This window comes from Mytilus trossulus, chromosome 1, assembly GCF_036588685.1.
Source record: "Mytilus trossulus isolate FHL-02 chromosome 1, PNRI_Mtr1.1.1.hap1, whole genome shotgun sequence".
Taxonomy (NCBI): domain Eukaryota; kingdom Metazoa; phylum Mollusca; class Bivalvia; order Mytilida; family Mytilidae; genus Mytilus; species Mytilus trossulus.
This window is the reverse complement of record NC_086373.1, coordinates 103,982,454-103,997,744: the sequence shown is the minus strand read 5'-3', so window position 1 is coordinate 103,997,744 and position 15,291 is coordinate 103,982,454. Positions and strand designations below refer to the sequence as shown.

At 31.3% G+C, this 15,291-nt stretch overlaps 1 protein-coding gene across 1 annotated transcript; it reads right to left on the bottom strand.

Annotated features, from left to right (window-relative positions):
- Nucleotides 1-2,124: 2,124 nt before the first annotated feature.
- LOC134695045 (dnaJ homolog subfamily C member 21-like) lies at nucleotides 2,125-14,319 on the bottom strand. The gene is made up of 15 exons (XM_063556224.1): nucleotides 14,063-14,319; nucleotides 12,577-12,705; nucleotides 11,858-11,952; nucleotides 11,018-11,143; nucleotides 10,294-10,467; nucleotides 9,375-9,425; nucleotides 8,314-8,393; nucleotides 7,616-7,725; nucleotides 6,929-7,022; nucleotides 5,982-6,128; nucleotides 4,959-5,013; nucleotides 4,189-4,271; nucleotides 3,913-3,967; nucleotides 3,029-3,211; nucleotides 2,125-2,439 (listed from the first exon to the last, which is right to left on the bottom strand). The coding sequence occupies exons 1-15, from the start codon at nucleotides 14,169-14,171 to the stop codon at nucleotides 2,290-2,292; spliced, it is 1,641 nt and encodes a 546-aa protein (XP_063412294.1). The 5' UTR covers nucleotides 14,172-14,319; the 3' UTR covers nucleotides 2,125-2,289.
- Between the last annotated feature and the right edge of the window lie 972 nt (nucleotides 14,320-15,291).

Sequence of the window (15,291 nt, the reverse complement as noted above, 5' to 3'; positions counted from 1 at the left end):
TGTCAATTTCAGTATTTGTAGTCGTTCTATATAACTTTTGTCATTTAAGTATGGTAACATCTTAGAAGCTCGTCTCTGGACATTTTCAAATGATTTAATGTATTTTACTTTATATGGATTCCATACACTGTTTGCATATTCTAAGTGTGGTATAACTAGCACCTTAAATAACAGACAGAATGATTTATAAGCTAGTGATTGAATAGTTCTTCTGATAATATCGACTATTTGGTTTGCCTTACTTACTTGAATTTGTATATGTTTATCAAACGCCAGATGACTATATTTACATCAATATCTTTTTCTTTATCTATCACATCTTATGTTGTCGTACCACCATCATACTTTTTACACATTGTTTTCTGTCACTTAGGAAGCTTTGGATCCAATTACAGGTTATGTTGCTTATACCACACTGTTTAAGTTTTAGTAAAAGGCTCTTGTGAGGGACCTTATCAAAGACCTTCATAGATTTATAGTCTTTTATTCCTCCTTTGTATAGAATTTCAGTCCATCTATCGAAAACCTTTATAAGTTGTAAGGAGGTGGATCTCCCACTTATAAAACCAAATTGTTTGTTACTGAATAAATTATAACTATTCGTGTGTTGGACTATTCTCTGTCTCACAAGTTTTTCCATCATTTTGCAAATAATACTGGTCAAACTAAACGGTCTATAGTTGGATGGGGATGTTTTACCACCTTTCTTAAATAATACAGATATTTGACCTATTTTCTATCTTTGGGGTACTGTCTAACTCTTAAAACTTTCATTTAATAAACTACTATAAATTCAGAAATTATTGCATGCATTTATTATTGTGATTTTGTCATTTTACACTTGAATGCGATTTTAATTTTTTCGATTTTGAGAAAAGTCATGCTTAATTCAGTTAAAATATTACAAAATGCAAGTTTTAATTATTGCGTTTACAACTCAGTCGCATTATTCACAATAATATCTGAGTAGTAATACTTTTCTTGTTTTTTTAATAATACAAAAGAGGGTTGAAAGATACCAAAGGGACAGTCAAACTCATAAATCCAAAACAATCTGACAATGCCATGGCTAAAAATGAAAAAGACAAACAGACAAACAATAGTACACATGACATAATATAGAAAACTAAAGAATAAACAACACGAACTACACCAAAAACTAGGGGTGATCTCAGGTGCTCCCGAAGGGTAAGCAGATCCTGCTCCATGTGTGGCACCCGTCGTGTTACAAATTATCTTTCAGTTTTGGTTTGGTTGTCGAAATAAATTCAAAATCATTTTTTAATTGCAGCTGTTTGTAGTTTCTATTCACATTTGTTCGACTTAGAATGTATTATCACCTCTAAGTGTCTCTCATTTATTAGTGTTGAGTTGCTTTCTCATAGACATACATCTAAATCCCCTTTTATTTAAACTCATGGACAGTGTTTTTAAACATACATTTGAGTAATTAATTTATGGATGACTGGATTTTAAAATCATAATTCATCTGGCTTCAGAGGGGAAAGTAAGTAACTATGGCAAAGGTTTCTCAATAAAATGTGTTCCTCTATAGAAATCATAGTTAGGGTCTTCAGTATGGCCTTAGGTGAGGTTTAAGAATGTTTCCAAATGTTAAAATTCTCTGGTTTTTTCCTACAGATACAGGGTTAAATATTTTGCTCATTACACCGACTTTTTCTTTTCATATAAGACTTCAATTGCTCAAATGAGGTCATTTACTAAAAATTAAGCACGTTTCAGATTTCTTTTCTTTTGATTGGAGACCCACATAAAACCAATGCAATTATTATGTAAAAGACCATCAGCCTTTACCCCCACCCCGTTTTAAAAAAGAATCAAATATCTTGACAAAGAGTTCCCTAACCTATCAATATTTTTAGCTCATTTTGTTCCTAAACTAATACACTTTCAACTTAAATATGAATAGCAACCATCAATGTCATATTTCTTCCAAATATATTTCAGTTGGGCAAGTTGATGGTTCTGATTCTGTACTGAATTTCTCATTATAATAACAGCATTCATTTTGTAGTGTTTATGATAACAAAACACAACTATAAACAAAAACATGTCCCTCCCAAATATGCATAGACTACATAAATGCAGACAAATCAATTGAAATTGATGTTTTATCCCTTTATTCAATTAAAAGTTAGTTGATTGGTCTGGAAACTATCACATACAGCTCAACCAAAATTACTGTTGTTCTTCCACAATTAGTAAACATTTCCCTCTTAGAAATTGTCAATTATTTTATTTCCAAATAACCTATGATTTTATCCCTGGTCATCGTTTGCCTTTCTTTTTATTTTTCTTTCCTTTCCCACTGTCTACACTACCCTCCTCTACACGTAAAGCATGTCCACTTTCTTTTATATGTCCGAATAATTTATTTCTAGTGGGATAATTTACACTACACACATTACACTTCCAATCCTACAATAGAAGAATTCAATTAATTTTAAAGCTATTTTGAAACTAAGGAAGAGTATAGTTTGAAAGCATTCTTAACAAAAAAAAGAGCTGTTGACTCCTATTAATTCTGCAACATATAGTACTTTGGATATATTCATTTTCATGGGTACCAATTTTCGTGGTTTGAGGAAATTTCAAATATTCGTGGATATTAAATTTCGTGGTTTTGGCAAAGTCTACACTCATTCCGTTAGAAAATTTGTTATTCGTTGAACATTTGAATTTGTGGTTCTCCTGTACCCACGAAATCCACGAAAATTGGTATCCAACGAATAATAATGAATCGACAGTAAACACTACTTGATTCATATCTCATTGAAGATGTCATATTAAAACTCTTATAATGGATGAAAGTTTGTTGAATTCTACTCATGACAAATGTGTACTTTAATCACCTTACAAATCATGCCTTAATGGACTGTCTGATAACTTCTAATCAATGTTTATATTTTATCAAAATCAGCTGGGTTTTTTTGTTTTTTGTGCTAAAAAATATTTATTTTCAATACACCTTAACAATTTATTAATGAACTTATAACTTTTAAAGTACCTTGACAATATTTTCATGTTTGTTGTGAGATTTAACCTCTGTTTCTGTACTACATTCATTGAAGGCTACTACTCCATTTGTTTCTGGTATATCAGCTTTGAGTCTGTCTTCATTCTGATCCACATTATCTTTATTTTCACTGTCTGTTACACTTTCTGGTTGACATTCTTCAGTAGTTTTATTCTAATGGAACAATTACATTATTGTTATCAAAATAATACCTTAATAACTGATATATAAATTCAAATGTAAAATCTTCATACTGATGCATTGGTAAGTGAGTCTAAAGAGCTGATTGGAAAGGATTTTATTGCCTTCAAAATGAACATTTATTGCGTTTTGAATATACATTTCAAACATGTACCCTTAATTGTCTTTTAAAAGCAAACAATTACTGTTTTCAAGAAAATCGTCATTTAAATTATTTGTTTCACTGTTAACAATGCATCATACCTTTTCCCTAATTAAATTCACTCATACTGTAAAAAAAACTGTTTGTGTTAGAAAGAGTTCTGATTTTTTTTAATTTTTAGTGTTTTAACACCACTTTTAAGCACAGCATTTAAGCTATCTCGTAGCGGCCACTTTTTGTTGATGCAGGCAATCAGGGTGCCTGGAGAAAACCACAAATATTCAATTGATAAACAGACAATCCTAGTCATTTTTTAAGATTTGAGTTGAGTGCACCCGCAGTTATCTGGCTAGTGATTAAAGTTGTTACTACTTAGACCACTCTGCCACTAAGGCCCCGAAAAAGTTCTTAAATCACTTTATAGTTCGTTTGTGCATTTAATTTTTTGTTTTTAAAAAATAGCAATGATAATGAATACATTCATGACAGTGCACTTGAAGCATGGTCTTTAAAGCAAAGAATAAAAGACAACCTTTAGTTTCTCCTGTAGTTCTTTCTCTTTTCTTCTTTCCTTTTTCGATTTGTTGCTGAAAAAAAGGCAAATGAATTTTAAAATTATAAAAATAATACTTTTTGAAAAATATGTTATTACTTAAATTTACATGTACAGTAAATGACAATAAAAAAAAATTGAGATAGTTTTTCTCATACATTTTCTTTTTCCCAAAGTTAATATTTGGGTATTTTTTGTTGGATTTTGATCAGCCTTATATAAAAAGAAACAGAATTGTTTTTATAACATACAAACCTTTGTTTAACTTTGTTTTCATCCTCTTCCTTATCATTCACTGTTAAAGAGGAAGTGCTCTCTACAAGGTTATCATCATCTACCTATACAAAATAATTTAAAGTCAAACAAATTAGAATTTTCATCATTTAATTTGTATTTTGCAACACAATCTAAATTCAAACTGAAATCCAATAGTGTGGATTCATTTATTTTCCTGTGTAGCAATTTTTGTAGATTGAGGAAAATTTTACAGATTTTTTATATTGTCATTTTGCCAAGTCTACATACAAGCCTTTAAAAACCTATCAGGATTTTTCAAAGATATGTTCCAGTATATTTTCAATCAGTTATCTAGCAAAATGGAAAAAACCCCTCAATTACTTTATTTCCTATGTTGCATCCTTGCTTATATTACAAACTCCAGATATATAATATCTAAATACTCATCAAACACTTCACACTCAATCTAAATCGGTAATGCTGCAGTTCGCTGTGATCAGAGCTAATTTTTTTTAAATGTCCTTAAATAATGGACTAGCTGATACAAGCTACTATTTAGTTTATATGAAATTTTAACTTTTATATGCCATTACGCAATTTGCTTGATTTTCAAAAAATCCTTTCACATTCATGGATATAGGAAGATGTGGTGTGAGTGCCAATGAGACAACTTTAATCATGGTCCATTTTCTTCTGTAGTAATAAAAATAAGTATTATTAATTATTTTTTCTTAGTGGTCACAACAGTAAGTAATGAACTGGTTACAGGGAAAATTATATTTACTCACCATAGAAATGTTTTTCTGTTGTTGCTTCTTTTTCTTTTTTTGCTTTTTTGAAAGTCTACAAAATAAAGGTATAAAAATTGAAGTAATTTATTAAAGTCATAAGAAACCTCAAATCAAAAAAAATAATGCATATGTTTTTTATAACTCAATGGATAGTTTTCATTATAAAACTTATGTACATATACTTTTTTCTGAAGAAAATTCTTTAATTTATTCATATTTAGAAGAAGTTTACTTTTTTATATTGCTTGCTTCCAGCAACCAATTCCCCCGACATATTTTCCGTATGCAAAGTGACCTCAGTGTGACCCATCTCGTAAAAATCCGATGATCACAATACGCATGGATGTCCTTAAAATAAATTATTATCTGAATTTACATGTTAAACACGTGCTCTCTTTCCATGCTTTTTTGTTTATTTTTTGTAGATTGTTGACAAACAGGTGACCATCATTAAACTTCGACTTAAAAACACGAACCTTAATTACCTGCCATATTTTCAAAACAACACTGACCGTTTGAAAAAAAAATTGACGATTATACGAAATTTACAAGAAAAAAAAGATAAATTTGTGCACAGAAGACTACGTTTATGATGTTTGTATGCATTGGTTAAAGAATTGGAAGAACATAATTTTTCACCGGTCGCTCGTTTCTTATGACTTTAAACATATTTTCACAACAAAACTAAAATGAAGACAACTTGACGAATTAAACATCATTTGCTGGGTACAACACTAACACTAATTAATGATTTAATGATGAATGCACATACATTTTTAACAACTTTTTCTGATTATTTCCAGTGTTCTCTCCAGGCCATGTTTAAGCTGGGATTGTCCACACAGTATTTAATCAGGATCTTCTAACAGTTTGTTACCCACACATCAATAGATAACAACCCAGTTCCGGGATAAGGGAATTGGAGAATTTGCCATATGACTTCCATCACCCTGTGACTTAACTGTAGGTTAAGAATCAGAAAATAAATGTTAGCATGGCCTAAAACTTAAATAAACATACTTAGAAGAAGTAATTTCTTCTTCATCAGAATCATCATCATCATTGAGAATAAGAAGTTCATCTATACCATCAACACTTTCTTTCATTTCTTCTTTAAGGAATGCAACACCTTCTTTATGTTTCTTGGATTTCTCATGATTCACATATCTGAAATGAAATGATTTTATGTAATGACATGGGTTGAAAATCCTCTATTGAAATACAGTATAGTTCCAAATTCATTCCTTAAATTTCTCCAATGTTTGTGCTATTTTCACATTTCCTGACCGGTGTAGAAATTTTTTTCCCCCCCTAATGAAAAATTTGTTCTCTGCAAATGATTAGTCGAAATTTGATGATGACCTCTAAATGTTTTGTTTTCTTCTGAATTTTCCTATTGTGACGTCATGAAAAAAGGCAAACATGCATATAAAGGACACAACTTTCTGAAAATCTTTGAAATAGAAGGAAAGCAATCATTAGAGAAACAGATTCTGACACTATAACTCGTGTATTACGATATTTCTCCACTCTCGACAGTTAAATTTTAGTTAATTAAAGAGCTCAGCAAGTCTCAACAGTTAAATAATAAAATTTAAGTCTTGAGTGGAGTAATATCGTAATACACTTGTTGCAGTGTAGGAATCCATATATCACGGACACTAATTTTTCTAATTTTTTCAAGGAAAGATTATAGTCCCAGTCATATAAAATCAGTGTCATGTTTATCGTAGATTTTTTTTAAATTACAAGCTGCTTTCACTCAAGATGACATTTTTCAATTAGCCAAATCAAAAATCTTTCCAAAAAAACCCACTACTGTTAGAGACATAAAACATTTTGTGACTAAAATTTGAATCCTCAAAGTGTGCGATTTTATGTTAAGATACAATCAAAGACAGGATGGTATCTGACAGTGTCTGGCAGGTGTTGATATGATTGTAAGTGGGGAAATATATCAAGCTTACGATTTTTCACTTTTAAATGACTTGTTACATGCCACACAGAATAGATCATCATAATATTCCTCTTCCTCCTCCTCTTCATCACAGCTCTCTGCATCTATAAATAACATAATAACATAACAAATAACAGAATAGATCATCATAATACTTATTTCCTCTTCCTCTTTATATCTAAAAATAACATAAATAGTTAACCAATAACAGAATAGATCTGTTTCAAAATAAAAATCTTTTTAAAAGACTGCTAAATTGATAGTATATAAATAAAGGAACTAAAAAAGCCGGAAAAAATGAATGGTCTGCGTCCTGGTTTTAGAGATATAAGCCATTGAAATTTTGGCAAGAAATATTTCTCTCTAGATTTTTATGAAATTTAACATTGGTGCCTTTTTTCAAAAAAAAAAGATGAAAAAATAAGGTATAAGAATTTTGCAGATGACGTTTTAAACTACATGTATATGTAATTAAATTATTGAAAGAAAAGTAAGATTCAGTAGGCAAACGTTGTTAATGGCAAAACATGGATAGACCAGAGGATTCCAAATATCTTGCAAAAATTCAAAAATAAGAGGAGCAAACTTCCTTAATATAGAATAAACTGTCTAAATGTCAATATGTAAAAGAAAAGAAGCAATAGTGTTTGTCTCGAATGGACAAAAATAACAATCATAATTTCTTTTGAAAAATTACCTTCATTGTTCTGTTCTTCCCCAAAATGTTCTGCTAAATTGGATTCTAGTTGAGCTAATTCTGCCTCATGTGCAGCAGAAAATGAATTCTCCTTATAATCTTCAAAGTGTCTGTATTTAAAAAAGTATGATTAACACTCTCTTTAAATAATCTTCTTTACACCAAAAAATTATTAACTTGTTTACCAGTTTGATGTTGAGATAAATAAAAGAATATTTGTCTAAGGACAGGAAAGCCTATAAAGGGGCATAACTCTAAAACTGTAAGGGACTTTCTGCCCAAATTCAGTCTCTGTCTGTGAGTTTCAGTAGTTAGCATTGTGAATGAAGTGAAAAACATTTTGATGAGAAAAACTGAAGGTAAAGTGAGGAAACCAAAAAATGGGACAGATAAAAAAGTGACCAACGGTCATGTCACGGTCATGGGTAACACTTAATTCCCCCATTGCCTATGCTCATAGAGATTTAAAATCTTAGACAACATCTACTTTATTAAAAAGTTTAAAATAAGCATAATCACATAAATATATTTTAAATTGTCGAATACCTTTAGATTACATTTAATTCTAATTCTTCAGAGTACTTAGAAAACTATTAAGACATGATTTGATGTGTATATTTTGATAAAGACATCTTGAAAAAAAGTCATAACTCACACAGTATTTAGAATGGAAAGTTGTAGAACAAAAATGAACATACTTTAATCTTTCTTTTAAGTGTTTTTCTCTGTTTTCTTTGGCCTTTCTGGAAATTTCTTCAGCCCTCTCTTCTAAAAGTTTCTATAAATAGAAAATGAGCAATTTGCAATGAAAAGTAAAAAGCATACATAGCCCAGGTCAAAGTTGTATGAATATAGATTCAAATAAGTTGAGTTGACTTGCATGCCAATGATGAATGATTATGCAATGTTTTAAGTGAATTTTGACAAAGTTGAACCAAACTGACAGCACTATATAAAAATATCATCTTATTAATTTTTTTTATTGGAAATTTTTTTTATCCATTTTTTAGCCTTTATCCTTTCTATTGACCCTTAAGCCCATTTACATTAAGTTTTCATTTTATTCTCATTATCCTTAACAAGAACCATTAGAGAGCCGTGGTGTAGTGGTTAGTGCATCGGACTACTAACACAAAGGATCCTGGTTCGATTCCTGTTTGGGATGAAAATTTCAGGAACTCAATTTTCGGCTCTCCCTTGACACCATTTGCGAGTATGGTCTTGAGGAAACGATGATAGTCTGTCGGACAGGGACGATAAATGGCTGGCCCGTGTTAAGAGAGAGCCATATCTCTTGCACGTTAAAGACACCCTTGTAGATTTTGAAAAAGAGTAGGCTAATGCCGCTACAAGGCAGCACTCGCACCCGCAAAGTGGAAAGGGATTAATATAAGTTGTAAAACTTGTTTCCCAATCCACTATAAATAAATATGTTTAAACTAACAAGAACCATTTAACCAATTGAAAAGAGATTGGAGCTTTATAAAAGACACCTCTTGTTTTCATTTAGGCCGTATTTGTCCTTTTCAAACACATGTTCCAATGAAAGATATTTTGGTATTTTGACTGATATTCTAAACCCCATTTTGAAAGTAGAAATTACTGTTTCTGTTAGATAAAAGAAACCAAATATCAGACTAATTTGAAATATTTTATTTTCTTAGGAGTGAAAAAGTTATGCTGTTTTATACACAATATAATAAGTATTCACAGTATTTAAGATACATTTCGGTATACTCTAGTTGAATAGGTTTATTACCTTGTAAGCCTTAACTCTAGGATCTCTTTTTCTCACATATTTGACAAGTTCCTGTAAAACAATATAAATACTGTTATTTAATTCTCCAAATGCTAATACAAATACTAAAGAGTTGAATGGTTTAAATTACTTGCCTTTTATTGATAATGACAATATAATAAGCATCCAGGCTTTGAAACCAAATTTTTATAACAGTTATCACAAAAACTTAATTTGATTAATGAACCCTGATAATCAAGATAAGGATAAATCAGCTCTTATATAAAAATAAAGAGATGTGGTATAATTGTGAGAACAATTGTGATAGTATCTTTAAATCTTACTTCTGGGTTCATTTCCATTGAAAAAATACAATTTTACATGGTTTTCAGATTTCACGAAATGTTCTTATCCAAGTTACTGTTATATTCATATACATGTATGGAAAAAATTCACATATTAATTCATTGTGTGAAGGATTAAATAGCTGATGTGTTCATTCTGTCAAAGGAGTAAGTTCGGTAAGGGCCATATTTGGCCCCAATTATAAAGTTCATAGTTAGAAGACAATAATCGTTTTAAGTTGCCTTAAAGACATGTGAGAAAGTTAAACAGAACTGTTTTTGTCAAAGTTTAGGGCTGACACGTTGATTTTTACATCCCAAAAAGGTCAAAATGAGGGATTTTGGTGAAATTTGACAAAATTAGCTGGATTTCAACCAAATAAAGGACTAGGAAACATAGAGCGCAGGCGTCGACAAGCTTAATATTCAAAGAAAACATGTGAAATGTCTTCATAAACATTATTTAAAAAGATCTTTGTTGTCGACGTATGCGCTCTATGTTATCTGGACCTTATCGAACATACTCCTTTAATCTGGTGGAGTTTACTGACCTATCCTTTAAAAAAAATATTCTAAAATATTCATTTGAAACTTACTCGCACTTCCTCATTTCTGTTTTTCTTAGCAGCGTCCCTCAGCTTTTTATTCTCTGCCTCCATTAATCGTCGACATCTCCTGTCTGGAGCCTCTCGAGTATCATACTTCTCTACCCAGACATAGGATTTAGCTGTACAGTAACTTTCCCAAAAACCATAAAATGGGGCCACAATCTAGCAAAAAACATTGAAATATATAAAAATCAATCTGGTGTTTATTTCAATTAACTATCATAATTGGCTCTTCAGTGTACCTTTCACTAACATAGTTACATCTCTGTACACCTCCAAGGTACAATAATCTGATATAGTTGTTTCCCCTTTAAAGGATACATCAGAAATTTTATGACCTTTTAGGTTATGATCCAAAAATACCTATAACTTCACACATTTTTCCTGAACTAACTATAAATCAGAGTTTTGGAGGTCTCAAAATACTGTAGAATGTTTTTTTTCACGTCAGGTTTTGTAGGCAGTTTTGGAAATAGATGGAGTAGTTTCATTTGCCCTGTGTTAATTATTTGCATTTTACATCCATTTATAATGCATTCAAAAAAATAGTGAAACATGCATGAAGGATAAATTCTGCAGAAAATATCTACTTTGAAAATATAAAGTGATAAATAATTTTCACAAGAGCTTTGCATGGTAGTATAACTTATCATAATTTAAAATTCTCTGTTTTGTGGGATTACATGGTACAATAACCTAACATAATTAATACCTCTTCATATACACTCTTTGAATCTCCAAACTCTGGATGTTCTTCATACTCCTCATCATCATCCATAAATGTTTTATCTTCTTCTGCTATAACTCTAAACACTTCAGTATACACAGCATAGAAACCCTTTAAAAAAAGTCATAGATCAATGTTCTCAACTCTAAAGCTTTCTCAATATCATATATAAATATCTATTTATAACTCTTATGAATAATCAAATGTAATGCCCAAATACTAAATCTATCTCTATAGAAAGCATAGAAAAACTTAACTAATTGTTGAATTTACATTTTTAGGAACTTGTATGAAATTTGAGGAGTACAAGGGACACAAAATAGCATCACTGTGTTCATGGGATTGATAATTTCCATTGAACTAAATTTTACACAAGTCTGAGGAAATTAATGTCGCTGCTAAATCTTTGCTTTGAATACATGAAAATAGCTCTTGAGAGCATTATGTCACTCCTAGTTTTTGATGATTTTATTGTTCTTGAGTTATAAAAAACTTATTTCTCAAAAAGTAGGTGACTCACTGCCCAAGTTTGAACTCTACCTCAAGTTTCGGTTTTTAGCATTGTGTATGAGTTTCATAAAATTGTATAAGGCAAACTAAAGTAAGAGTGTGAAGACAAAATTGAATGATGGTAGGACAGTCAAGGGTAACACTTAATGCCCCCTTTGCCTTGCGTCCAGGGCATAAAAAGTTTCAGCAAAAAGACAGACTGGCATATTTCTAAAACAAAGAATAATAAAACATTTTTAGCATTATGTAATTCATGATCACAGTAATATTAAACTTCCAAAAATGTGAAGTAATATGGATATGAAACTACCATACCTTTTCATCATCATTATAGCCAGAGAAACAATTAGCATTGAAATACTGAAATACATCTAAACTTTCATCTTCATATTTATCTCCATGTCCTAATCCTACAAAAATGGAAACAAATTGATCTGTTACTGTTGGTTTTTGTTTAAATTTTAGTCTTTTTATCTGAAATAAAACATATCGTCATAATTTAGTCTAATGGTCAATGATTTATTCAGTTAAGGTTTAAACTTTTTAATTTCTCTGAATAACTACTACTGATTATTTTGCTTTAAAAGTTGCTATTGCACTTTCGTATTTTTTCTGTCACCCAATAACGAAGATAATGTTGAATATTTATGATAACTGGATATATATTAATAAAAAAATATTTATTTTTAAGTTTATTGTGAAAAAAAGACTGTTCAGATCAAGCATTGCTTCTCCAGAGTTGTCAATTAGTCTTTTCAGAAAAAGTGTTTACTTTGCCACTGTGACCATGCATGTTTATTATGTAATAATAATTTTCTTTGTGGTCATATAAAAAAAAGATTAGACAACAAATCTGAATACATGTATAAACCAATTGAACAGAACAAAAGCAGTACTTTCCAATATAACTTTTTTACTTTGTTTTCTCTGCTGTCATTTTACACATGATTTATTATTCTTGAAAAGTACTGTATCATTTTTTTTTATTGATGACAAGCAATTACCATATATTTTTCAATTGTATCAACACTTACCTCCTCTAAGAATAGCCTCTCTATGTTTATCATACCATGCCCTTTCTTGTGGATCAACCAATACATCATAGGCTTGTTGCACAATTCTGAACTGGGCAGTACACTCTTCTATATTGTCAGGGTTTTTATCTGTAAAAGATGTTTGAAATATCTATAGTTAACCAAGTTTATGACCACAGACCATGATTACAGTATGTACCGTTTTTTGTTTTATTTTTTTCATATCTGTCATTTTTAACTTGCAGACCATATCAATAAATTAATTCAAACTTACAAACAATTTTGAGCAGCAAGACTGCCTAGGCATACATGTACATATAGACCCTTTTGTATCTATAACTGAGGGCTGTATGTTTACTCTATTTCTGTATCTGTATACTGTGGATTCATTAATATTCTCTGGATATCAACTTTTGTTGATTTCGTAGGTAATTTTCCAAGTCCGTATTTGAGTAAGACATAGATGTGAAGCCCAGGCCACCTCTCCAGAAAACCGAGTTTCAGCTGATTTCTATTTTCCAAGTCCAGATTTGTGCTCAAAATACAACTTACACATGAGAAACATGAATATGGATAGCCTCAGGTAGATGGAACATGCATAACTTTTAAAATAAGTATCATAAAGAGGACTTCTAAAAGTATGGAACGCCATTGGAGCAAAATAACAGTGGTCTAGGTATGCCCGTCACCGCATGGTAAGGGTTAATGTGAAATGACCATTTCAAAATATTGCTTTAAACATGTTAAAAGTACGAATTTTCTTAGACTGATATCTAAGTATACAGCTGTTAGCGGGGACCTGCCACGGTGAATTGACATGACATAGCATTTGCTGACATTAAAACGCATACCCTTGTCCTTTGCCCAATTGTATAATGAGTGTAGGTCTTTCTGTATTTGTAGTTGGTCCTGTGGTGTGTTGATGGTATTATACAGGAGGTAGTCATAGGCAAACAGGCATACTTATGATTTTACACAGAGCAGCAATTCATCATTACTTGAACTTTCACTTGATGACTTGAAGCTCTGTGTAAAATCATAAGTATGTCTGTTTGCCTACGACTGCTGCCTCCTGTATGTATGACATAGAAAAAATGGGGGAACAGGGATAGTATTTTCCCTATATTTGCAAGGTTTGTCTCCGTGATAAGTGGGTCTGATTGGGGTCTAAAAGGTGACACAGGTTTGCTGATTTTTGTAAATGTGACACATGAAAGTCAAATTATTGTGTTGTGAAAACGGGAAATGAGGTCTAGCGGGGTCTGGGAAATGACGAAAAATGAGAATTGCTTATGTACATAGTGTAATCGGGATATAGGAATCTGCAAAAACAGTAAGCAGGATCCGTGATCGGAACCCACCAATGAGACCCCCTGATACAACAGCCATTTTTTGTCAAAAAGTTATGATGAATTTCTATAAAGTTTTTACAACCCTCTGAGACTACTACAACACAGTAGTCTCAACAACACTTTTTGTTTCATACCTGGATGCCACTTCAATGCAAGTTTCCTGTAGGCTTTCTTTAGATCTTCGGGTGATGCATCACGTTCAACACAGAGAACTTCGTAATGACATTTCATCTGAGTGGTCATTTTTCTTGAAATTCTAACAAGTTCAAATTATAAAAATGGGTTTAAAAAAAGAAAAATGTACTGATTATTCGGGTCTTATTTTGTGTCGACTTTTTGTTCAAGTTTTCTTGAAAGGTCGTTCCAATTCTGACAAATTGTGAAATGTGGGAAAAAAAGGTTTTTTATTTGGGAGTTACGGAAAGTGTAATATTTATTGTAAAAATAGAGCCGATAACGGATACGGAATTAATTTTTGAGGTTCCAAAAGGGGAAAACTTGAGGTGTGAATTAATATTTTAAATGAGATTACTTTCCTAAACAAACAATCCGTATTTCAAATGCACTACTTGTTTACAACAACTCTTGATATGTTATAACATTACTTTCCAGTATATGCCTACCGTCTGTAATATACATGCAGAATTTCAGGGGTGGATCCAGCCATTTTCATAAGTGGGGTTCCTAATCCAGGACAAAATGGGGTTCAAACCCTGTATCCCCATTCAAATGCATTGATCCTCTAAATGAGGGGATCTCAAACCCCCAAGAACCCACCAAACCTTTTGAACTCACCACTGGAATTCAAAGATTTCCACAGTTTGCTTTATGGTACAAGTAAAAAAGAAAAAATCTTAAACCATCATTAAACCAAAATGAAATTATAAAACAATTTAAGAAAATACATTAATAACACTAATATCAACAGATTAATGTTACCATTCTTGTGCTTTGGAAATTATCTATTCTGGCATTCCCCCTATTATATTTCCATGAGATTGACATATAATAAGAACTATGTCAGATGGATGTGTTCCACATACAATCATTATATACATCAAATATAGTTGACTGATTGATCAGATTGCATCTGGTACATGTATCACTAAAGCTCAATGTTAATGTATACCTCATCTCACCATCATTTGTTACACCATCAATGCTAACCTATTGCATTTTGTATCTTAGAAACAGACCTTGTGGTGGAAACTTATCACAGACTAATGGATTTTGACAACTATTTAAATGAGTGGTCAAGATTATATTAGCCACATCAGATGGACATGTATTTACATCTCATTCATTTGATACACCAACTACATTTAAAACATTGCATTTAGTATACAAGAAACAGTTCTAATCA